Below are 17,182 nucleotides of genomic sequence, written 5' to 3' on the forward strand. Positions count from 1 at the left end.
CATTTGTCTAAAACCAGACAGACATTAGTAAATGAGACAGCAGTAATCAGCATGGCCTGCAGTTTTAGTTCAGAGGCGAGCGTGTGTATGCATGTGTGCACATAAACCAGAGCATGAATATGAGCCCTGTAGGTTCTGAGCAGCTGCAGGATCTGTATGCACTAATTGGTGTCTGTGTCTGAGTCTCTCTGAGACAGGACGAAGCTTTGGCCTCTGTACCTCATCCTCCTCAGACTGCAGGCCAAGTGACCGTCCTAATGTGCTTCATTTGTCTCAGTCCTCCTATTAGTGAGCGAGGGGGGACCGCAGGCCACCTCCCCGTTTCCCTAAGCAGCACTACATTCTCTTCTGCTAGCAGCGGGAGCCGTCTGGCACTGGAGGACATAGAGCGGGCCATGCCTGTAGAAAAGCCCCTCAGCACAGCTGCTCGAGTCCAACCAATGATTTGGACTTCAACTTGGAGTCTATGAAATATGGATACAGAACAAGAAAGGATCTGACGTCAGCTGAGCAGCATACAGCAGCAGCACATCTTTTATTTAGGAGTTTAGAATGGCGCTTAGAGGAACTGCAGTGAAAACCAGCGTTTCTCCTCCAGCAGGGAGAAAGCGTTTAAGGGGAAAAGACAAGGAGAATGCACAGGAACGATTTCTCATTATAAAAGAGCCTATCTGATGGTAGGAACAACAAGCAATTGTCTGGAGGAGCAAGAGCAAGAGCAAGAGCGGCGCTCCTAAAAGAGTAAGCCGTCCGTGTCGGGCAGACTTTAAATGCCACAAACTCGGACCTGGATTGGATCGGATTTGCTCCTGTTCTGTCTCGGCTGTTCATCAGCATTGCTCAGTGTTGCATCAAGGCTGCTGGTGATTAAGGGATTGCAAAGCTGTGGTCATTTGAGCAGAAGAAGATTGAGATCATGTTCTGAGCTGGGAGAACACTGAGAGAGGCAGCCTTGGCACAGAAAGAGTAAAAAGCAGGCCTTTGGACATACAGTGGTCAATGTGCTCGAAGCAAGTCTTTTAGCCCAGGGCTACGTGTATCTATCCACACTTAGCACAACCAAGCATGTCTGTACTGAACATTTTCAGAGCTCTAAGCATCATAGTACTTGTAGTCTTTGATCTACTCATATTTTTTAATATGAGTAAAAAATGATTAAGCAACAATAGTAAGGAACAAGGGTGTTGCACAGTAATCTACACAGATTTCTCTCCTGAAAACTGTTCATTTGGGAGATTAAAGTTCTTCCTTTTTTATAGTAAGCTTAGATTTCCAATATTTTGACTGGTAGAATTCACACATAAGGTGCACTGGATTATAAGGAGCACTGTTGATTTTTGGGAAAATGACAGTATTTTAAGTGTGAAAAATACAATATACAGAACTTATTAAATTATATATAAAAAAGATGCTGAAAAAAAGATGCAGGAAGGATTTACATTTACATTATATTTACAATTTTATATTATCATTTAATATCTTCCGTCCACTGTCTTCTGTGCCAAATTGATGGTACACACATGGCAAGGTGGATCAAGAAATGTTCACACAACTTTGGAAATGAACCGTTCCAGCCATCTTGTTGCCTCTTTCAGACATCAATTGAACTTAATTAAAGTCATTTATTTCACCATGCCATGAGTACACTGGCCACTGTTCAGCCTCATTTGAAAGTCAACACCTTGCAACTTATACTGGTGTGTGGCATTTACAAGTCGCCCACTGAGATAACACTCATAATTGATTGTTATAATGCCATGCAGTAGTTGAGCTTACATTTTAGAATCTTAAAGCCCAAACCATTTTAGCCTAAATATTAAAATCTAGCATAATATACAGCTCTGGAAATAAGGGACCACTTAAAAATTAAGAGTTTCTTTGATTTTAGCAAATTGAAAACCTCTAGAATATAATCAAGAGGAAGATGGATGATCACATGCCATCAAACCAAACTGAACTGCTTGAATTTTTGCACCAGGAGTAAAGGCATAAAGTTATCCAAAAGCAGTGTGCAAGACTGGTGGAGGAGAACATGCCAAGATGCATGAAAACTGTGATTAAAAAACAGGGTCATTCCACCAAATATTGATTTCAGTGACAATATTTGTATTTGGAATTTGGAAGAAATGTTGTCCGTAGTTTATAGAACAAAAAAAACAATGTTAATTTTACTTAAACATATACCTATAAATAGCAAAATCAGAGAAACTGATTCAGAAACTGAAGTGGTCTCTTCCTTTTTCCAAAGCTGTATATGTGATCACATCTAAAAAAACAATGATATCAACAAATTATGTAAATTACATATCAATTATACCAATCTTTAAAACTAATGCTAATGGTTCATATTATCAGGAACCAGAATAGCAACACAAATGAAAGTATAGCACGCTATTAAAGCTATAAATGCAGTTCTGGCACACTGTACTCTGAAATACTGAACTGCTGACAGGATTGATCCACCATAGGAGATGAGTCTTGGATCAAATCTCTTCCACGCACTTCTTGGCAAAGTTTTTTAGCAGACAGGCCAATTCACCCATAAAGTAATAAAACAGCAGTTAGCTCGTCTGTATAAACATCTGCCTCCGGGGAGTCAAAATTAAGTGGGAACTACATGATGATATATGAAAAAATAGCTGACAATTCTATACAAGGGCCAAAACCAGGACAGCAGGATACCTGTAGAACATGATCACATTTAGTGTTGTGTGAGACTTCTTTGTGACTTCTTGTGATCTGCTATTAGACTGAATTGCTAAGATTGTCTGGCAATTGTTTTAATTGTAAATTTAATTGTGGACAGAGGAAGAGGTGATTCTGTTCTGATGACAGTTCTGGATTTTTTGTCAAAGTCCTTTGCAGAATATTATACATTTGCAACAGAATGCAACATTCTTTCTGAAGGCTTCAGAGGGCTCTTAACAAGTTGATGCTGAATTTCATTTACCCCTGTAAAATATAGTCAAATAGTCAAATATAAGTGCTGGAAATTATGGCTTTCTAGGTAAACCTTTTAGTAATTTTACACTATTTAAAAACATTTTATTTTAATTTAGATTAAGACTTTGGTGGACACCACATATGGTTTGACAATCATTTACCAGCGTTAAGGCAAACACAAACTATTTCCCACAATTTCCCACTGCCCTGGATTCAGAACTTTGGATTGGTGAGGCTCTTACAACTTTCCAAATAGCAATTCTGAATTGTGAGAGAATTACAGTTAAAACTTGGAAGTTCAAGTGGGAGGGGCAAAACATTTTCTCTAAAAAAATAAAAGCATTACTTTTTTTTGTATTTACAATTACAGATCACAGATCTATCTCTCACTATTATTCAAAGTATCAAACATCCATTTACTGTTTTGCATGAATATGCAGGTTTTCGCTGGGTGTTATTTTTTTCACTGCATATAACTTTACCATCTCCTCTCCTTTACTAATTAGTGTGTGAAATACAAAAGGATGTGTTCTGCTCTTTAAAAGAATACAGTAGCCTCAGAAAGCCAGCGTGTCTCTCCAACACATTGTGTTACACAAGGCCTGTAAGAAAAGAGCCAGCGGACTGAGTGTGAATCTCTCGCTAAAACCGAGCTCGGGCTTCATGAGTCACAATCAGGATGTGAGAGAGCTGCTTGTGGATCAGTCGTTACATAAATCCGAGGGCAGATGGTGCCTGCTAACTGATCACTGCAGCACCCGTCACAGAGATGCGTGTGTGTGTGTGTGTGTGAGTGTGTGCATGCTTTAAATTCCTCAAAGCTACACTGGCATGCCAAAAGTCATGGAATAGCAGTATTTTTGATTTAAAAAAATATATATATATTTGTTCCCTCAGGAAACAGCTTGGGTATACGTTGTGAGCTATTATCTTGTGGGGGGCTGAACATTGGCCAGGTGGTTCATGGTAGGGTGATTGGAATTATCAATGGGGGTTTGAGCAAGGCCAGATGGATGGAACATTTTATTTCTATCATTACATTTTCAAAGTTGTGCGAGCATTTAGCATTTCTTGTTCCAGTGTTTACTGTGAACACCAGTATTGATCGTGATCAGGTTTGTCTGGCTTGAACTGTCCATGCAAACAGACTCTGGTTGAAATCACATCAACATTAAACACAGGAGGTTCCATACATTCTTTAGCTTTCATAGAACTGGACAAAAGTCATGAAACACGATACTAGCTCCTGTTTTATGACTTTTGGCATGTCAGTGTAAAATATTAAGCTAATATCTTAAGTTAACAACCCAAAGGAGGTAAAATTGTAGGGTATACTCACACTAGGCAAGCTGTGCCAATCTCTCCCAAAGTACGGCTCAATTGTCTAGTGTGATGGCTCTGAAACGTAAGGAAGAAGAAAATCACCCCCTTTCGGGAGCACGCACTGTGTCACTATGTATGTAACCCTGACTGAGTTAACTGTGAATTTCGGTAAACTAAAGCAGATTATCTCCACTTTTATGAAGAAGACGCACTCCCGAGAGAGGGTGCTTTTCATGACGGGGGTGTTGAAATCAGCACAACACCAACAACTAACTGAGCAGTGAGTAATGATGTAAGCGTGCTTAGGCACGGATTGTTTAAACACAGTGTGAGTGCATGCCAGTGGGGGAGTGGGGAGGGGGCAAAAACATGCTCTAGCATGACTCAACGGAACCATGCCTAGTGTGAGTACACCCTCATTTCTAGTGTCACCGTTTTGCCCATTTAAAATTGGCCGGCAGTGCTCTTTAATCGCGTGTTCATGCCTGCCTGACTATGACATGTAAAAATGTGTAAAGAAGCTATAAGCTTCTGAGCACAGGTGAAGTGCTGGAAAGCGGTATCTAAGCAATACATTCACAGGCAACACCAAAAACATGGCCTAAGCACATGCTTACTTATGTATTCACTGTGTGTGGGGTGATGAGGATTGGGGGTGGGGGGAGTAGTGGGGGGCTTGCAAAATGGATTTCAATTCCCTTGATCATCTTGGTGTGCTCGCCACCCTGCATGTGGCTGCATATGAATGACTCCGGAGCTAGCTGCTCTTCCCACTCCGGCGTCTGACGTCAGAGAGGAGGACAGTGTCTGCTGGAGTGTGTCGACAGCAGCCTGGATCTGGCACCAGTTCACCAGGGAGCAGATGAGGGCCTGTCGGCTCAGAGCGCAGCGCTGCCTGGCTCTCACTCAAGTTAGCATACTTACAGAGGGCAGAGCTTATAAAGCCGTCTATAAATCCACGTCTCACCTATAATGCCAAGAAAAAGGAGTGTGTGGCCTTATAGGAGATACGCAGGAATGACTGGAGGCTAGTTTTTGGTGCTAGAGCAGGTTTAGAAGTTGCTATATATGTAAGTACATATTTAAATACATTTATCTTGATTAATTTCACTGTAAGAATAAGAGAAAAAAAACTAAATATTTGAAAGAAAACCAAATGCTTGTGGACACCCCATCTAATGAATGCATTTAGTTACCTCAAGTTGCACCAATAAAAAGTATTGTCAATAAAATAGCACATAAACATGAAGCTATCGTCAACATTCCTAATGCAAGGCATTGGCTAAAGTGGCATTAAGCGCCCCAGCACTGAGCTGTGGAGTACTGTAGGGGAACTCGGTTCTCTAAGATGAAGATGCAATATTCAGCACTTTTGGGGCAAGTTGAGGAGTTGGGAATGAGGTGGAGAAGTGATCATCCAACATGAAATTTACTGGTTTAACTCTTATCGCTGACTGAATGCTATCAGATCCTCACAGCAATGTGTCAAACTTAAGGAGAAAGCCTTCCACGGACAGTAGAGACAATAACTCCAACAAAAATTAAATGAACACACTTTTAATACTCTTAATTTCAGAAAAAACAATCAACGAGCATAGGTCCCAATACTTTTGTCCATACAGTAAACCTCACACCAAAAACTCCAGAACTGTTACACAACAATCTTGATTCATAAACACCTTAAAGATTACTTTAAGAGAATATAGACATGAATCTAAAAAAGCTAAACATTAACACTACTCAGAAGCATGTCACGCATCACAGGAAATCCATTGAAGCTTGCCATACAATAGCCTGCTGGGAATAGTAGGTTGTTGTGCTAGACTGAAAGCTAACCCTGCCAGGGCCCACTACAATCTCTTCCACTCGCTTAATACACAAAACACAGAAAACAGTTGCAATAAAATAGGTATTTATTAAATATAAAATAGGTATAAGAATAAAGAATATTTACAAAAAGTATTAGTTCCAGTATTTTTAGAAGCAATGCTACTGTAGCTTGCCACACCACACTAACTAGCCAATAAAAGCACACAACAGTGAGCCAAAGCAGCATGTTTCAATCTGAGGCAAAATAACAGGGTTAGTAAATAGGCTAGTAAAACAGCATCTGGTCATAAAAACAACTTTATCACTTAAAAATAAAGCTTAGACATTTGTTAATGAGTTTTTTATGGCTTGTTTTAGTGACATACACGTGTACAACAATTAATATACTAATACTTTACATAAATTAATGCATTCATTAGAGGGTATCCACAAACATTTGAGCATATAGTGTTTTAAAAGCACACCTTATCAGTGAGAGAAATGCATTCTACACAGATTTAAATAGGCTGGTTTGCCTCAGTATGTGATTAACTGTAATGATCTCTGTAGGCCTGCCTCGACTCACATCTGCATACCATTCCCCTCCCATTATTGTGGCCTAAATGGACCACACCAGACTTTACCACCGGGTACTAACACTAATCGACATTTTTAACAACATTTATAATGTAAATTACTGTTTTCATGGCCTTGCATCATCCAAACAGGCAAAAGCATTGCATCACTTTATTGGGGGACAAATTAGCATGGTCACAACTACAAGGTCACACGCGCACCCCTATTAGTAATAAACGGCTCGGCCCGGGAAAACCACATGTGCTTTATATCATCACAAAAAAAAAAACGCGTCAGTGTTACTGATAACAGGCTGTAATAGTTTAATAACACCAAAACAGACCTTTTTATACTCAATTTCCTCTGGCTGATCTAAAAAGATCGCTATCACACAAGTGGGTACATTTTCAAGTGTGCGCTGAGGGAGGATGAAATGTCTGAGCTGAACCTATTCATTCTTCCAGAATCTGGGTGACATTTAATTTGATTCAATGCAGCTTGCTGGGTTTTACTGCGGCACAGTGACATAAGAGAGGAGCATTTAAGAGCTGCTGAATTACATCAGACAATTTCAACTTCACAAAGGATGCATGGCTCTACGTAACTGTAGCATGTTTTGTAACAAAAATTGCACAAAAGATTGCATCATGGACACAAAGCTGTTTTACGTCCAGCTTTACACCCAATAACACTCCCCTTGAAATAGACTTTTATGTCTATTCTTTTCTAAAATGAGAGTATATGAAAGAAGCCTAGTTGCCTAGTTAATTGGACAATTGATCATTTAATTAATCTATTAACTAAACCATGATTTGACAGGGTTTGGAGGGCAAGATGAAGCATCCTCAATTCTTTGATCTGTTATTTTAACTATTACCTCTAAAATGGGAATGTTACCTCAAAGAATGTTATTGTTAGTAACTAAGGCTATGTTCATATTACTAATCAGAATCCATTTTCTGCATATCTAGTTCGTATCTAGGTTGATTTTTGTTCAGAAAAAAGAACACATTCAAAATAGATTTTTGCTAATCGAATGTAACCACATTTGGAGGTGGTTTAAAACGTGATTACAATCGGATTTGTAGAGATGCAACTCAGTCAAGAAACTCAGGCTGCTCAAATTAAGACCACAAACTGTCTTATGAATTACTTACAACATGAGAAACAATGTCCACATCAAATCCAGAGTGATAAAATGCACTTCCAAAGACTTCCAAACCATAACTTCACAAGATGATGCTCCACCACATTCTACAATTCCCTCTCTTCCACAACCCTCTCATAAGTGGTCTCTTATTAAGCCTAATTACCTGACCCATCATCAACCCAGCTCCAGATCAAATATGCCTATGCAATTTGGCATTCTTCTTAAACGTATCTTTTAATTAAAAGTAAAGGTAGTTGATGCTCAGTTTCGATGGGGATGGATAATGCTTTTGCTTAATGTTCATCTCCTCTGTTTGCTGTAAAACAGATCAGACATGCATGGATTAAAGAAGACTAATTACAGAGCTATTCTGCTCAGGTTAATAGGAGATTAATCTATACGTTAGAACATCCAATTGCCCATCCCCATGTCCAGTCCCTGAGGAGGAACTGGCCAATCAGTCCAATAAAAGAAGAAATGAATCAATTAGCCAAAAGCAAACACAGTTAATTCCCTTTCTGTGTGCTGTTTTGGTCTTAACAAAGGAGAAAAACATTATGGTCTAGGGCTGAGAAAATACATCTATTTGCATAACATGTTGACATGTTGTTAAAAGGGCAGAACCCACTGAAAAAAACAGGGGCTGTGTCCCAAATCACAAAGTACCGCATTAAATAGTGTGATAAACTTCAATTACCATTAGTTGTGGTCACTAAAATATATAAGGGTGTGGTTTGGGACACAGTCATGGATTTACACACACAGACAAAATCTTTCAGAATAGTCAACAAATTAATCATAATACTCAGTCCAGTCAAAATATTATGACCACCTTTGTGTTTATGTGTTTAATGTCCATCTTATCAGGTCCAGTGAATACATATGAATATGTGGTAGTTCTATAATTACAGACTGTAGTTCTGTATCTGTTTCTCTGCATACTTTATTATCCTTCTTTCACCCTGTTCTTTAATGGTCAGGATACCACAAAGACAAATGCAGAGCAGGTACAATTTAGTGGTGTTAAGTTAGTAGTGTAAGTAGATCAGATGCAGCAGTGCTGCTGGAGTGTTTAAACACTTTGTCCTCTCACTGTCCCCTCTATTTGACACTTCCATGGTAGCTTGTTTATCTTGCAGGTGAAAAGTCACAGAGAGAGGCTCATCTGTTGCTGCACAGTTTGTGGTGTTAAACTCGTAGTGCTTCATTAGTGGCCATAGGATGCTGGCCACAGGACACTGGCCACAAGACACTGGTTGGTGGACTATTCTCAGACCAGTAGTGACACTGAGGCGTTTAAAAACCATATACCAGCACAACACACACTACTAACACACCACCAACCACCACCATCCTAATGTATGAAAAAAATCATAAGTACAAAAACATAAAGATCAGGTAAGATATTCTAAATTTCCCAGAAAAATTAATACTCTAAATTGATCTGTTAAAATTGGAAACTCTAAATTGATCTGGTGTGTATGTGTATGTGTTTGGTATGTTTGTGTGTGTGTAAATGTATGTATGACTGTGCCCAGATATTGATTGGCACTGTCCTGGATAATTGCTTTAGTGCCCGATGCGGTCCTCCAGGTGGACGGTTGTTTCCGGTTGAGAGTACGCTGTGCGCTATTAGCTGTCGCTTCTCACTGGTGTGTGGATGAGTGTTGATGTGTAATGTGCTTGTGTGTCAAATGTATAAATTGTGAAGCGTCCTTGGGTTTCTAGAAAGGCGCTATATAAGTTGAACTTCATAAGGTCTGTAATTATAGAATTGAAGTGTCCCTATATGATCAATAAATCCTTAAAAACATATATAGAAACAAGGATCTGGTCAAAATATTCTGACTAGACTGTCTCGATGAATCATCATCATTAGGTGCAGTTTTACTGTAGTGTCACTATAGTTTTAAAGAAATATGTATAAATCACTTTTTTTGTTACTTTCCCAGCTGATTACTGGATGAAGATAACTCCTCACATTCACACAAGGCCTGAACATGGACAGAGCATGTCAGAGAATGTTGTACTCAAAGTGCTGCTTTTTCTTCCTCCTGAACACCCTGTTCTTTTTCTAATCATTTCTGGACAACTGGTGGTTTCTCTACATCCACTCCCGCCAACACAAAAGCAAATGCGTAGCTTGCCAGAAGGGGATTCTGTAGCTGCTGCTCCATCGCTGTCATGGTTCCACAACAATTACCACTGCGGTACATTTGTCAGAATAAGGCTGTGATGCTGATGGAATTCCAACTAAAAGTCAAGGACATGAACTGCAAAAAAGCCTCAGCTCAACCTCAGCTCAACAACAAGGTTCAATGAAGTCCAGTTTTATAAAACGCCATGGAACTTTGCAATGGTCCTTACCGCACCCTAAGTGCACTTTGCATAACTGCGTTAATAATGAACAATATTATCTTACCTGCACCAGGTTCCAGCCCTCCAATGACTCTGCGATAATGGACGTCACTGATGGACACACTCCACCAAAGATCATTAAATGTTTGGGACCATAGCAGATCGCATCGAAGAAGGCCCTTAATCCCTTTGCATTGTCACACTGGAGAAGAGAAAAACAGAAAGAGAGTTAATCAAGTGTTTTTGCTGAGAACTAATGGTGTTAATATGTACACATCTGAGTGTATGTTGAGAACATGGTAACACTTCTTACAGTTTTACTATTATTATTATTCTACTTTCAGGTCCACATAGCTCTCTAAACCCATGTTGATAAGCCATTGGCTGACATTTTTTATATAAATACAGTATATGTCCCGATGTTTTTGGTCAGGCCATCTAATAAATACATTCAGCAACTTTACAGGAAGTCAACAATGAAAAATAAGTATCTCCAAAACAGCAACTTTACAGGAGAGAGAAAAAATCTTCTAAACTTTCAATGAAAGTCAATGTAAGAACAGTTTGTTTCAGCTAATTTTGAAGTATTTCTATTAGTTTGTTTATCAAGACATTTTGGCACAGTGTAAGGGACAATTTGTCTGATCAAATTATGTAGTAAACAAAAAATCGACAAAAATGGAGATGCTTGTTTTTCATTGGACAGTGACGCAATGCACACAGCTTGTCGAGTCCATATAATATAAAGATACAGCCAATATAAAGTACAGCCAATACATTTAAAGTACAGCCAATAGAATAGGACTCTTGTAAACAGGTAAACATGGACCTCTATTTACCATGCCTAATGCTAAACATGGCTCGAGAGCATTAACCCATGAAGCTGTGGAAAACTGTGTTTTCTGGAATGATGGTGCGCCATCTGATATTTTGGGATGAGTTGAGGAACTGAGGATAAAGAAGTGGGGTAGTAATAATCCAAAATTCTGACCTCACAATTAAAACATTTCCTCACAACAATATTTCAAAATCTAGAAGAAAGGCTTACTTTATTCCACCAAAAGAAGGATTAACATTTGATTTCAAAAGAAAAAACTTAATATAAAATAATTAAAAATAAAGGTGTTATGGTGCTATGGCCCTCTTTAAATCTGCCATTGTAAAATCACAAAGAACATGTTACATGTTTTGTTGTGCAACCAAATGTGATTCTACTATGGAACCACTCAAAGGACCATTCGGAACACTTTTATTTTTAATAGTGTGAGTAAACATAATTGAATATGAAAATTATGGCTGCAAAATATTGAAACTTAAATTTCAATATTTAAAAATAAAGCAATTTTCACCAAATTTAAATAGGAATCAATGATCAGTGATGAGCAGTATATCAACATTTAATCACACACATTGTTCTTTATGGAATAAAAAGTGGTTCTTTTATGGCATCAGTCAAAGAACAATCTAAAACACCTTTATATTTAAGAGTAAGTTTTTCTTATCCATACAAACCCAGTGAAATCTCAGCCTCTAGTTTCTGAATGTGTCAAACACAGTCCTCTGCAAACCTGAACCAACCCACTGCTGCAGTCTGCAGCCATTTCACGTCACCATGGCAACACTGTTCGCTCTGTGAAAATGCTGGAGAAAGAAAAAGATGGAGTAAGGTCTATCGACTGCAGTATATAAATCCCTAACCAATTTTACTCCGATTTTCTGTGTTTGTATTGGTATTCCGTTCTTGGTAAACACTCAGGAAAGGTCTGTTATTGGCGGACCACTGGATGTGATTGACTCCTGTTCAGGAACTGAGAGGAACACTGTGTCCGAGATGTCTAAACATCACACGTCAATCAGGGTTCTGATCCTTGACATTTGACCACTAAAGGTTCTTGTGGGAGCAGAGAAAAGAACATCATAAGTTTAGTACAAAGCAACCGTTCATTAATAGAGCACAGTGTGTTCTCTTTAGTTCTTCATTTACAGACTCGTCATTGCCTCACAAAGGACTAAAAATAGACACACCTAAGAGTATTTATCCAGAGAGTGTCTTAAGGTGTTCTCACACTAGGCAATTATCTCCCAAAGCACGGCTCGATTGACTAGTGTGATCGTTCCAAACCGCATGCAGTGTGAGCGCAATCCTTGCCTGAGCATAGAACAAGATGATGCGACGTTTCTGTAAACAAACATGACGCTGTTGTGCCAAACTCTGCACCGCCATCAGGAAAAGCACCCCTTTTTTCGGGTGTGTGCTATGTCACTATGTATGTAACCGTGACTGAGATAACCGTGACATTTGTCGTGTATTTCTAAGTAAGTTAAAGTGGATTACCTCTGCTTTTATCAAGAAGACGCGCTCCCGAGAGAGGGTGCTAAATTCAGCACAACACCAGCAAATCCGCAGAGCAGTAAGTGACATAAGTGTACTTGGGCACGGATTGTTTAAACGCAGTGTGAGTGCAGGCCAGTGGGGTACGATTCTCCGGCACGATTCAACCGAACTGTGCCTAGTGTGAGTACACCCTTAATAAATGCCATCTGTGGGTACAAAAGTGTGCTGCTGTAAGGAAGTGCCTTCGATGCCAAGCCTACTACATAGTGGTCTAATCCCATTTAAGCCCTTGCCCTTACCACTTACCCCTACCCCTCTGGTCAAGCCAAGGGGAAGAATGTTCTGATTCTTATTGTGATAATCAGTTATCATTGCATAATCTTTGTTTATTGTAGCTTCAATGCATTATAGCCACTTTCTTCATAATAAGCATTACAAATTGCTGGTAGAACATGTCGTTAGCAAGTTAGCTAAATTTTTCGTTTTTCATTTACAGGAACAACAATGTTATATTATGTTGTATTCTGTTTATTGTTGATGTAAAAGCTGGATTTGCATGATGCAGCACTCGTCTAGGTTCATTTCAGTCAGTGGCGCACCTGTGTTTTCAGCAGCCAATAGATTTTTTTTCAATAGGGAAAATGGAAAGCATGGCTGTTTTGGGTACTCCTACATGTGGGAAAACATTATGAGATGCCTGGTTAGAAGCACGTCTAATGGAAAAACGCCACCCAGTGGATACAATAGAAAATGTGCTATAAATGTGTCTCTACCTGTGTGAGAGTGTGTTTCTTAAACCTGAAATGTGATGTGTTGCTCTACAGGTCCTTCACAATGGGATAAACTGTGTTTGATACTAAAAGACAAAGTTAAATGTTTAAAAACCTTAAAAAGTTCAAAAAGCAAAAAACGAGTACAATAATTAACCTCTCCGTTTTTTATCAACACCCCTCAAAAAGGTACAGAAATCAGGGCTTCATACAGTCTAAACTCTAACCTTGACAATATACTGCACTGTGTAAGAATGTATTTTATTAAGCTATCTGTAAAATTATAAAGATTTAGTTTAGTCCAGGGGTGTCCAAACTACGGCCCGCGGGCCATTTGCGGCCCGTTTCCTTTTTTGGAGCTGCCCGCGAGGTATTTTAGAAATAGAATGAAAGTTGGCCCGCTGTTAAGCAGGTTTTTATAATGAGAGATTCAAAGTTTGAACTCTCAAAAAGAGAGGGTGCGCATTTCTAGCGCAGAAAAATGGGCCAAAGTGTCTAAAAGCGGAGAGGGTGCGCATTTCTAGTGCAGAAAAACGGACCAAAGAGTCTAAAAGCGGAGAGAGTGCACATTTCTAGTGCAGAAAAACGGACCAAAGAGTCTAAAAGCGGAGAGAGTGCACATTTCTAGTGCAGAAAAACGGGCAAAAGAGTCTAAAAGCAGAGAGGATGCGCATTTCTAGCGCAAAAAAAAAAGCGAAGAGGGTGAAGTTGTAGTGCAGAAAAACGGGCCAAAGAGTCTAAAAGTTGTCGTAATTAAGGAGTTTAATATTAAGAGACATCATGAAATTAAACATTAATTTGAAAAGTTTACAAAACACTAGCAAAGATAAAGATAGTAAGTCAAGTAAAATGATGTGTAAATAAAATAATCAGGTAAAAAGTATTATTTAAAGTGGTATATTTCATTATTTGTTTTATTACAGAGTGTGGGCCGTGACTTTAAATATATCTTCTTCTTCTTCTGGCCCCCAACAAAAAAAGTTTGGACACCCCTGGTTTAGTCTAATGATGTTCTCTCAATAAACTCTTAATCAAGGATGAAGTGCTGCATCATATCTGTCTGAAAGCTGGTTGGGCGCCATGTCCTGCAGTAGGTTTTATTTTTGTCCTCTGCCATTAAACCACCCTGAGTCCGCCACTGCTAGTGACCATGGATCGACGTAAAGGGTGCATTCTCCTTGTTAGTAAAAAGAGCGCATTTAAATTCTTCATCTTGTTAACTCTGAATTCATCTAGTGGTAGCCGTTCGTTTTAAGGGGATACAAGGGGGGCTGCGATTCGTCTTATTAACTCAGAGTCAGATGGTTGGAAGCAGGCAGGTGAGAGCATAAAGCCGTACAGCCCCGGTACTTAAGAAGAGCAGGACTGTCTGCAGGTATTTGTTCCAGCTTTCAACAACACCACCTGATTTCACTAATGAGCTCTGCTCTGTAACACAGCAGAAACCCTAATTAGTGAAATCGGGTGTTGTGTTGTGTTGTGCGGACGGAACAAACACCTGTAGACACTACAGCCCTCCGAGGATTCGGCTGAGCACACTTGCAATTTAGCTTGCTAGCTTACAGATAAATTTAACGTTAAAAACTGTTTTTCCTTCAGATATGGATCACAGACTATTCCATTTTTTTTTTTTTAGAAAAAGGAAATGTTAAGCTCTGATTTGAACGATAATTATCAAAAAGCAGCACATCTTGGCTCTATCCTTCCTGAGGCAAAGCTAGCTTTACTAGTGGCTATTTTGGTTATTATCTGTATTAAATGAGCACAACATCCAAAGCTTATTAAAATAAAGAAAAAATATACTCAATGCCAGGGGTATTGGTAAAAAGAGTGGTTGCACAAAGAAGGTGTTGGATTTCTATGTTATATGAAAGCAAGATAAAGGTTACCAGTGACAATAAATAATTAAAAAAATTAAACGGATAGGGCAACTCATGCGCATATTTATTGAGTACTATGTGATATACCGTATGTGTAATAAAACATGCAGATGTTTCAGCACGAATTTAAAAAATGCTTCTAATGGTGCCCTGTGATAATGAATCCAATGCAGATTGAATCATTTTGCGCAGTTCCTGCATTTTTTTTGTAGGGGTGGAGTCTTGATAATGTGTCCAATAGCATCTTTTCAACACATTTTCAATATGGGATAGGGCTGGTAACGCAGCTGGCCATGGCATAGTATTTAGGTATTCACAGCAGGCTTTTAGGCAGTATGTGGATGAGCAGTGTCCACCATAGAGCACTGTGCATTCAGAAGGTAGGACCACTGGTTGCACTTGTATAATGTTGGGCTGTCAAAGCGCCTGTAATTAAGACCAAAGGCATCATACAAAATTACAAACCACACCATAACACCAAGGGCTCTATTTCAGCATTCTATAGCACATCTGTCAATTACGCCCCATGCAACTGGATTTAGGGTGTGTCTTTGGTATCATGAGTGAGCAAAAACTACTCCTTGCACAGCTCGAAATGCACAAAAGGCATGGACTAATTCTTTTAATTAATCATAGGTGTCTTTTTGGGCATAGCGTAAAATAAATCAATCAGTGCGTCACTTGTCCTTCCCTTTACGAACCAGCTGCACTCTGACTTTGGCGCTTTGGTATCTTACAGAGCGGCGCTTCTGAGCATCTTAACAGAGGATACTGACCTGTGCGTTCATGCTGTGAAGGTATGCCAACAGCTCATTTAAAGGAACAGCGATGTTATTTTATTCTTTATTCTGTTTATTATTGAGGTAAAAGTTGGGTTTGCGCAGTACAGCACTGAGGGCGCAAAGTGAACACGGCTCTCCTGCATGGCTAAAATAGGATTGGGTGGCTGACTACTGACTGTTGTCAGGGTTTTAATCAGTCAGTGGCATACCTAGATTTCCCACAGCCAAGATAGAACCATGCCAGAAATTTACCTGAACACAGCTCATTTCCAGACCACCAAGTCCATGTGCGTAAATATATTCATAAATTCCAAAAATAGACTGTTGACAGGGTATATGATAGCAATGTGCATCGAGATGCGCCTTACGCAGGAAGTACGATAGGGCCCCAGGCCTTCTCAAACTGTTGACCACATTGCCTCCACACACATTTGTTGGTCGTCTCCATCAAGAAAAGTAATGGGCCCAATCACCAACCCTAACGGGGTCCATCACTAACATCCATACTTGTGGCCAACCTGACACCCACTGACAAAAACTCAAGTTTACATTTGGGCTACCCATACATGTCCTACATTGACATGTTTATCTGTATAAAACACACTACTGCCCATCCTAAACCAGTGACTGATAGCCTGTTGCTACCTCACACGCAGTGCTCATAGTACACACTCAATTCTCACTCCACACACACCAGTCAGTTCTCTTTTGTGTCAGAAATAGAAATGTTGAAAATAGAAGTGGGCGTATGAAAGGAAAAAAGACTGTGATGAGGCTCTGCAGAATAAGCCTATTGAAGTGATGGTGTCCGCACTGCTGAAGATAATCAGCAGATCTCATTTGCATATTTCTCTCATATTCGCGTTAATCCAGTTACCAGTAATTGCCAGAATGAAATATGGAAAACAATTCAGCTTGGCAGTTGATTAAAATCAATTCCGTTCTAAGACAAAACAATAGCTGTGAAATTTAGTATACACACAAAATTCAGTAGCCTGCTGAAAAATCCAGTTTAAGACCAGCATTTGCTGGTACATGGTTTCAAACGGTCTAGGCTGATCTGTGATGGTCATGGTGGTTTAAAAGCTGGTCATTCTGGTAAAAACAGTGTCTATACTGATCGCTTGATCAAGTAGACTAACTAAACCATCTGACTCAAACCAAAATATACCAGTTTAAGCAGTTTAACAGCTTAATCTGGCTGTGCTGTTTTTTCTTCAGCCGGGAAAATACACATAAGATCAGGCTTTTCTTAA

At 39.4% G+C, this 17,182-nt stretch overlaps 1 protein-coding gene across 1 annotated transcript in view; it reads right to left on the reverse strand.

Annotated features, from left to right (window-relative positions):
• The window catches only part of gabbr2 (gamma-aminobutyric acid (GABA) B receptor, 2), a 306,925-nt gene that overhangs the window by 218,796 nt on the left and 70,947 nt on the right, over positions 1-17,182 (reverse strand). Inside the window, exon 2 of the mRNA XM_007258852.4 lies at positions 10,224-10,361. Within this exon, the coding sequence (XP_007258914.2) occupies positions 10,224-10,361 (138 nt within the window). The remainder of the gene's footprint in view (positions 1-10,223; positions 10,362-17,182) is intronic.

The sequence above is a fragment of the Astyanax mexicanus genome, chromosome 3 (genome assembly GCF_023375975.1).
Source record: "Astyanax mexicanus isolate ESR-SI-001 chromosome 3, AstMex3_surface, whole genome shotgun sequence".
NCBI lineage: Eukaryota > Metazoa > Chordata > Actinopteri > Characiformes > Acestrorhamphidae > Astyanax > Astyanax mexicanus.